The sequence below is a fragment of the Triticum dicoccoides genome, chromosome 3A (genome assembly GCF_002162155.2).
Source record: "Triticum dicoccoides isolate Atlit2015 ecotype Zavitan chromosome 3A, WEW_v2.0, whole genome shotgun sequence".
Lineage (NCBI taxonomy): Eukaryota > Viridiplantae > Streptophyta > Magnoliopsida > Poales > Poaceae > Triticum > Triticum dicoccoides.
This window is the reverse complement of record NC_041384.1, coordinates 587,272,379-587,281,596: the sequence shown is the minus strand read 5'-3', so window position 1 is coordinate 587,281,596 and position 9,218 is coordinate 587,272,379. Positions and strand designations below refer to the sequence as shown.

The 9,218-nt window shown below is 40.5% G+C and overlaps 1 protein-coding gene across 1 annotated transcript; it reads left to right on the top strand.

The window, feature by feature from the left end:
• The first annotated feature begins 3,829 nt into the window (after window positions 1-3,829).
• Window positions 3,830-4,764, top strand: LOC119272224 (protein LURP-one-related 8-like). The gene has a single exon (XM_037553756.1). The coding sequence runs from the start codon at window positions 3,932-3,934 to the stop codon at window positions 4,550-4,552; it is 621 nt and encodes a 206-aa protein (XP_037409653.1). The 5' UTR covers window positions 3,830-3,931; the 3' UTR covers window positions 4,553-4,764.
• Window positions 4,765-9,218: the final 4,454 nt, after the last annotated feature.

Sequence of the window (9,218 nt, the reverse complement as noted above, 5' to 3'; positions counted from 1 at the left end):
ATGATAATAATTTGATATTTTCAATGATGGTATTTTCATAAACATGGTCAAACTATGATGTTTCCTGTACTAACATGACAGATGATGCATAGATCAAAAGTATTTCATGTAAAAAAAATATGACTTAAGATAATCTACTGTGCAAAATAAAAAAGACAGATGGAGTACCATGTATGTACTCTAGTGAAATTTATCTAATGACTGATTAAACTATACACACTTAAACAATCAATGGAACCACGGAGCCAACTCCGCAACTCCACCTGTCTCTCTATCAAAAAAGAAAAAACTCCACTTATTGCATTCTCTGCGTACGTCAGCTGGCTTCCGACAATACTTACCCAAATGACAAAATATGTAATGACCGGTTAAATTATTCACATGTACATACATGTGCCCCTAGTAGTTGTAGTCATCTACTGTATAAAACAGTAGTTAGTTTTGACATCTAGACGGCCAATCAGTAGCCCACAGATGGCTCCGGGCCGGCCACAAGGTCTACTTTTTGCCTCAGCTGCAATGTTCAACGACACCTCGAATGCTACCGAATGAAGAATTGCACGGTACCAACAAGCCCACTAGCTAACTATCAACCTCGTCACGGTAGTAGGCCTGATCGTGACTAATTAAAGCAGAGCTGGTCAATAGTTAATCCTGAAAGATAACATCAGCAGCATGCGCCGCTGCTTCGTTAATCGTGTTTCTATGTTGCTTCTGTTGATTCCTGCTATTGCTCTTTTCTTGAATTACACTTTTCTGCCGGATTTTCTTGATTTACCCTGTTACATAGATACGGTCGTTCATTAGTTTTTCTTTTTTCTTTTTTGATAGAAGAGAAGGTATCAATAAGTTTTTTTAACCGGCAAGATATCAGTAAGATAAGTAAGGAGTCATCTCACTTAGTCGCTAAACCAAAAATGTTTTATTTGTTGGGTTGAGCGCATGCAAATTTAGGTACACATTTATACTGTGCGAGCCTCCTATATTCTTTTGCTTATTTCTAAACATAAAATTACCAAAAAAAAAGTGCAATAGGCTTCGTTTCTAAAAAATAAAATTATACAAAACAGTTTTAGCTAATTCATACTTCAAAATACGCAGACTACTGTGGCAGGTGGTTTGTTCGGTGATCCTCCGTGACGTTGTCTCGAAGGGCCATTGGCCGTATTTTATTAGATGGGAAAAGAGAAAGTACAAGGTTACAGTCTAGGAGAACTAGACCTGTAACTACAACAATACAGCCGGCACCCCAGCTCGACCACACAGGAAGCATCTGACTCTACAAACCGACCAAGAAGGCCAGCTAAATCACGTCGTCAGGTCACAAATGCATCCTACTGCCCTCCATGTGTGGATATCCTGTATTACCAGGTCCCGAACCCTGTCAGCCGAGCTAGCGACATTGTCAAAAATCCTCCGTGACGTCATCCCTGAGTAGTTTCCTTAGTAGTTTCACCGTTGAAGTCAGAGTTGCGCTGCCTAATTTGGATTGTATAGAGTGTTGTGTTGCAGCTTTTAGGGCTGTTGTTTTTCTTTTTTCCTTTGATCTTCGGATCCTCGGGTCGTAGGACCTTCACCACCCTCTTGTTTTTCGTTGCTTCCTGTTATTATCAATGAATGCCAGCGATGCTGGATCTTTCAAAAAAAAACGCAGACTACTGAAATCAACATTTTGATTCCCAAAATTGTAAATAGTTACAATTGTGTATAATTTCAAGCTTCGGAATGCGCAAACTATCTACTTGAATATTTTGACTCCCAAACTTGCAAAAACACAAATATTCATGTGCGTTTTTAAGCTTAAAAAATGTAAAAACCACCTTTGCGCATAAACAATTATGGACAATTTCATGCTTCAAATGTGCAAACTACACAAAATGCACATATTTAACCCAACATTTCATTAAAAATGCACAAATATAAATTTCAATAACACATCTTCTTCGGTTACACTTTAATAATTCTGAAGTTACACACATTAGGAAATTGACAAATGCCTAATAAACAAAAATAAATACAAACTCAAAAAATATGACAGAAGAAATAATCAGAACTCTTTTCATGCAAATACAAACTTTATATCATTTTATTACACAAACATATTTTACTCTAGTTTGTGGTGCACTACGATAGTAAGTTTGAAGTTGCAGGTGGGTTTGAACCTCCTTCAATGCACAATTTTCTCTACGTTTTTTGAAGTCCAAATAACAAAAGACGAATCTCAGGATGATCCCAAGAAAACTGCACCGTATAACTAAGTTTTGAAGGCATTTGACCAAAATTGTGGTGCCAAACTAAGCATATGATGATCTCACCATTGTTGCCTATACGGATCTTACATTTGAGACAAATTGATCATTGTGTTATACCATCATATATTTTATCATCAATCATGTTAAACAAGATATTCTAATTCTATGACATTTCTCAAGACATGATCGTAACTAGCTAAAGCTAAAGTGGAGCTAGTTATTAGTTAATACTGGAAGATAACATCAGCAGCACGCGCGGATGCTTCGTTAATCGCGTTCCAGCTGCGTTGCTTCCGCTGTTGATTAACCGGGCAATCACCGTGTCGTCCGTGCTTGCGCCGACGGAACGGAGCGTTATCGCCTATCGGTATGGAATTGATTTTTGCCGCCTATAACCAGATGACTCGACGCACTAGAGCTAGCCGCTGCTTCTTGCTGGGGTGCTATTGCTAGCCCGCCCGAAGCCTCGCCTCCTGCCGCGTGTCGGATTAGGGATCTGCGTTCATAGTGGTAGTGATGTGCGTGTGCATGGATATACTCAGTAGTAGTGAATAGTTTGTGTCCAGATCACGCGTCGACGATTTGATCGTGAGTCGACGTTTAATCTGTCAGGCGCGGCATGCCTGCACAAAACGTCGCGCTGTTTCTCTGGATAGCTACGATCGAACGAGCTTGATCTGGAGTCCGTTCAAAAAACAAAAGTTGTTGATGGAAGAAAAGCAGCAGTACTCTGTGATCTGTCTACTGGCAGATGATTCCTCCTAATTTATTGATTACAATATTATGCAGCAGCATTCTCAAGTTCTTGGGTAACTTCGGTCTTTGCGTCAGCCGAATTTATTAGGCTGGTCATAGTGGGGAGTAACTTATATTAGTGTCATGCATATGATATTAGTCTAAGTTAGTATCTTAATAGTAGTGTCATAGATTGTTTTATTTATTGTCTTATAGACTCATTTTACCTTGGGAAGCGCTATGTTACAGTAACATATTAGGCTGCCCGTAATGGGAGTATCATAGGTAGTATCATGCATGCCAACTAAGCAATTTTGATGAGGTGGCATAGAATTAAATGAAGAAAGAGAGGCTTGAGTATCATATCATGATACCGTATCATATTAAATGATGTGCTACTTTATGTCATGCATGGCAATAAATGTAGTCCTTTATGATACCAACATATGATACTATGCATTAGGGATGTAGTATCATAGACATAGTATCATATGCATGATACTAGTATATGATACTCCTCATTACAACCAGCCTTATGTTATTTCAAACACCTTTCTCCTTATTAAATACTTGTCACATAAGCAAAATTGTCTTAGGGTGTGTTAAGTTATTATCTAAGTTACCTCACTATGGCTAGCCAGTAGTAGCAAACAATCCATGATAAGATTATTAATTAACTGAGGAAGAGGTCGTTAAGCAGCAGCCCATGTCACTTGCGTCCCTACGCACGTCAGAGCAACATGCCTTTGCCTTCTTTGCCGGTGGACAGTTTCTCCCGCCTGGCCGGACCATCATGGAGCGAGCTGGACTTGTATATAACTACAGCCTACCACAGACTCCTCTCTCAGAACCAACCAACAGGCCGACCAAGCTCAATTAGCTCAGACTACCCAGCTACCGCCTGTCCGCTCTCAGCTCCTTCGACCCTGATATCGATACTACACATGGCGAAGGTTCACCCCAACATGGCGCCCGCGCCGGGCGCCGTCGACGAGGCGCCGTGCGCGCCGGCCAGCTCCGCGGAGGGGCCCACGACGCTGACGGTGTGGCGCAAGTCGCTGCTATTCGACTGCAAGGGGTTCACGGTGTTCGACGCCAAGGGCAACCTGGCCTACCGCGTCGACAGCTACGCCTCCGAGAGCGGCGACGAGGTCGTCCTCATGGACGCGGCCGGCCGCCCCAACTTCACCGTCCGCCGTAAGCGGTTCAGCCTGCAGGGCGAGCAGTGGTTGGTGTTCGCCGGCGAGGAGACGCGGCGGCCCGTGTACACAGTCAGGCGCAGCGGCCGCGGCAAGACGTTGGCGCACGTGACGGCGTGCGCGGGCGCCGGAGCCGGGCCGTCGTACGAGGTGGAGGGGTCCTACGCGCGGCGGAGCTGCGTGGTGTACGACGGAGAGCGGCGCGCGGTGGCGGAGATCAGGCCGAAGGAGGTTGTCGGGACTGATGTTTTCCGGCTAGTGGTGCAGCCCGGAGTCGGCGTGTCGCTCGCCATGGCCGTGGTGGTGGCGCTCGAGCAGATGTTCGCCAGGCCGTCGCTGCTCAGGAGCTGGTCCACCGTAGATTAGATAATTATAATTCGTTTGTTATTACGTCTCGATTTAGTCAAGCTAGCCTTTTTTTGCCCCTTGCGCTTACTTTGGGGTTAGGTTGGAGTACAAATTGTGATGGCGAGAGTCGAACGCTCGATGTGTGTGGGCATGAGAGCAAGCCGATCTGTTCGATGATGCTCCCCAAAATTATGAGGTTTTTCTTGGCCAATGGAGGCCTTGTCTCCCCCTACTGCGTTTCTCTCGGTGTGTATATTCTTTGAATTCTTTAAGAAGGATGTAGATGTAAATAGTCAAAAATAATATGAAAATAATAAACAGTTCTATTGTATACGGTTCTCCGCTTGCCAACCTCGAGATAACTGATAACATCTTGTCTTCTTCATAGGTTGTCTTGATCTTCTTTGAAAAAACTAACGCCCACACGTGTGACATCTTACACATCGCCCACACACCTTCATTACCACTCATTTTGTCACATCAAAACAGATGACATCAAAATGAATCTTTTTAGTTTTTGGTTTAAAAATATTTTATCTCCTAATTATAAAATCTAATTAAAAATTCATTTTCACCATTAAATCGTCTCGACGAGATCTTCAAAACTAGACCCCATGTTGATATATTTCGATTATGTTTTTTTTACCTAAAAGTTGTCATGATGTTTACACTGTAGTTGTCATAGTGCTTAAACTAAAGTTGCCACGTGGCAATTTTAGTTTGTAGAGCATGGCAATTTTAGTATTTTGATGATGACAATTCCAGTAGTTTGCGTATGAAAATTATTTTTTGTATGAACCATGGCGATTTTAAGTGCATGTGTCATGGCAATTTTAGTTTATGGTTCATGGCAAGTCTAGTTTCCTAATTTCCTGTTTTATAATATGTCAAAATTATAATATGGCAATTTTATATGCCATGATGTTTACACTGTAGTTGTCATAGTGCTTCAACTAAAGTTGCCGCGTGGCAATTTTAGTTTGTAGAGCATGGCAATTTTAGTATTTTGATGATGGCAATTCCAGTAGTTTGCCCATGAAAATTATAACCATGGCAATTTTAAGTGCATGTATTATGTCAATTTTAGTTTATGGTTCATGGCAAGCCTAGTTTCTTAATTTCTTGTTTTATAATATGTCAAAATTTACTTTTAAGTGTAGAAGAAAATAGCTGAAATATATCATGATAACTTCAGTGTAAACACCATGACAATTCATATGCAATAGACATGGCAGCTTTTAACCTTCAAAAAAATTTCATCAAAATATATTGATATGAGATCTAGTTTCGAAGATCCAGTCGCGAGGAATTTAATGGTGGAAACGGATTTTCAATCGAATTTTTCATTTAAGAGATAAAACATCTTAAAAACTGAAAATTCAAAAAGATTCCCACATGCATGCATGCGGTGACGTGGTAGTCTGTGTGTTATAGAACGTGTATGCGAATTTCGCTTTCACCACACGTGTGGGCGTTAGCATTGTCCATCTTCTTTCATACATACGTACAAATTCATATTCCATGGCTTGTGAATTTCTGGTATATTTAATTCCCGAGCAAAAGGGTCGCCTAGCAGAGAGATCAAGACGTCGACATCCTCTCGTCTTTTTTTGGCTTACCTTTGAACATATAACTACTAGTCATAGTTTTTCGGACCAGCGAGGCTCACAGTTCACGTTTTCACCGGTAGGACCGTAGGCTCATCTCGTCTGGTTCGGTGCCGATTCAAGGTACAATTTTGTTTTGTATATAATATAGCTAAGATATAAATATTTGTTTAGTAAAGACAACAAACAAGTCTAGCTCAATTTGCTATTGGGCTAGGTTTAAGCCCCTCGGCCTCTAACCCCTATGACCTGGGTTCAATTCTCTTTCGAAGCACGTGATTAGAAAGCGGTCTGATTTGCTTAAAAACCATCAAGACAAAACAACTTGGTTCGGCAAGACCTCCATCACATTATGTCATGGACTCTACCCTAGAATGCCACTATTTATAGCAACATGGTTGTCTTTAGACCAGAAAGAACAACGACTCGTTGGGGAAGGCTAACAGTCGATAGGTGATGTAACCCTTTCAGATCCACCATTGATGAAACTCACAACCCCCATGTGCATCACCTCCTGGTCTTGGCCGCTTCTTCTCCATCTTGAGCATGTAAGCAGCGGCTGAAGACGATGATCCCTTTTTCGGATCATAGAGCGGAGCACCCTTGCCAGAAGCCAGAATCCAACGAGGCAAGGCAGCGACAAAGCACGCCGCTGCAAAATCTTCCACCATGCCCCTCTCCGCAAATTTGGCGATTGGCCATTAGGAACGAGGAAGAGAAGCTACAACAATATGGATTGTCGCCACCGTGGGCTTATTGAATGGGATGACACCACATCTGCCCCGTCCCCTTGTCTCGGTAATGGAGGATCTAGCGATGGCGACGTCGGTGACCACGAGGTGTTGTACGCAAGCAGACATGGCTGAGCACATGGTGGCTTCTCGCATGGCAACGACATGAGGCCACACACCCACACAAGGGTGACAATCGGCACTAAGGCCCATACTACGCTACTCCTACAACCTACAAGAGCAACCCAAGCTCCTCTCCCATCCTCGCTCCAAGTGACACCACCACCGAAGGAAGAGGGGAGGGGAGTCAGGGAAAGTTAGGGAGCTCCCAATGAAAAGGGGGAAATAGAGGGAAAGGAGGGGAAGAGAGCCTCCTCAAAACCAAGTTTCACTACAATCGAGAGATAACATACCAAACCCGCTAGAAGCTTAAGAATGTATGTCATGCATCGATGTATCAAATGCAACCCAATTTTGTGGTGTATTTTGTCCAGCTGGTAGAAAATAAACGAACTAAAAGTTATCTAAAATCTAATAGGAGTAGTATATAAGCGTAGAGTTACTAGATTGATTTAGAATGAAATGGATTTAAACTTGAACCTGAACCACAATTTGAGAGACAAAAAAAATGAATGTTCTCCCCAAAAGTTTAATTTAATATTTTCTTGTTGTTTCACCCTTTTGTTTTATTTGCAGCTACACTTTTGTGTTTATATTGTTGTAACTTCTACGCTCTTCTGCCAAACTTTTCTGGCCTATTTTATTGTACTTTGTACTCATTTCATAGGAAAAAGTGTAGCTTGTGTTAACTGTTATCATTGTTGTGTTAATGTGGCAACTTTATTTTATTTCATAAATTGTGTGACACCTGACGAGCTTTAAAAATAGAGTAGTGAATAATAATTAAACAGCCGCTTCTTTATATTAGTTCAATTTTCTTCAAATCAAAACACAACATCATATTTCAGTTTTAGAACAAAATATTAGTTGTGTTATGTTCTATTTTTTTTAACAAAACAACTGTTACCAGGTAACGACTTACACGCTCATGGAGCTTGAATGAATCGCTTTTTGCCGACATGAAAGCGCCACACAAAGACGTGGGGCTTCGACTCGAGTAGGATACCGAAAAGCGTTGGCTGGATAAAGTCACTGTATGGACTAGCAACAAAGTTATAATAAGGAGGAATATGGTGCGACTTACTAGCCCCTACCCCTACCATAGCCGCCTCTTCCTTAAACAATTCAAGCTACATATTGTTAATCTCCTCACCTATAGATCCTAGAAACATAATCACTAAAAATTGGAACCATTATTAATGTAGACTCAGATAATCTTATCCAATCTTGAATGACAACAATAGCATATAATTTGAACATAGTCAAGTCAAGCTCTCAACTAATCAAATACTATTTTTAAGATGAAATAATTGTTGTGTTATGTTGTAATTTTCTATTGATTGTCGTACAAACTTTTAATTATTTAGCATGTCTCAAGTGCAAACATTTTGTACTTTAACTATCATTTATGTTGACTTAAATGTTTACATCGAACAATATTGTTGCAACTTCAGGTACCTATCTTTGAGTGCGCCGTGTGTAGTACTTTCTCTTTAAAATGTCATATGTGGTAGATTAATTTGCTACATGATTGAATTTTTGTTCTCCTTAGTTGACATTTGTATATCTTGACCATCTGGATGTTCTTAGACAATTTGACACTACTTATAAAGATGATGGATAACAACCGTATAGTCCAGAATGTACATATATTCTATGCCACGTGTAGAGGAGGATAGTGCATTTGTTGAGTGGAGACTAAAATCGTGCTTATCTTGTTTGTCCTCCACATGATCATTTGAATCAAAACTTACGCAATATAATTTCTAATCAGGCAAGACAAATACTAGTTCTTGGTAGACATGAGCATATTCCCTCTACTCTATGTGTAGCACCCAACATTTTGTGTGCACCTCCATTTACTTTTGCTCTGCATATTAATTTTATCTTTATTAAAATTTTGTATTTTTTTATTAATTTTGTATTAAAAATGTTAGCAATAACTAATAATTATAATATGAAAATTTTATTACACGATTGATCTAATGATGCTAGTTTGGTATTGTGAATGATGGTGTTATTTATAAACATGGTCAAACTATGGTGTTTCTTGTGCTGCCAAGAAGTTTTTCTGTAAAAAATGACTTCAAGACAACCTACTGTGCAAAGTAAAAAAGAAAAGGAATAGAATGCCGTGTACGTACTCCAATGAAAATTATCTAATGACTGGTTAAACCATACACAGTTAAACAATCAATGAAACCGCCGAGCCAGCTACACAACTCC

Bases quoted from the DNA above. Each gene is read 5' to 3' on its own strand.
- LOC119272224 (XM_037553756.1), top strand. From the start codon at position 3,932: ATGGCGAAGGTTCACCCCAACATGGCGCCCGCGCCGGGCGCCGTCGAC.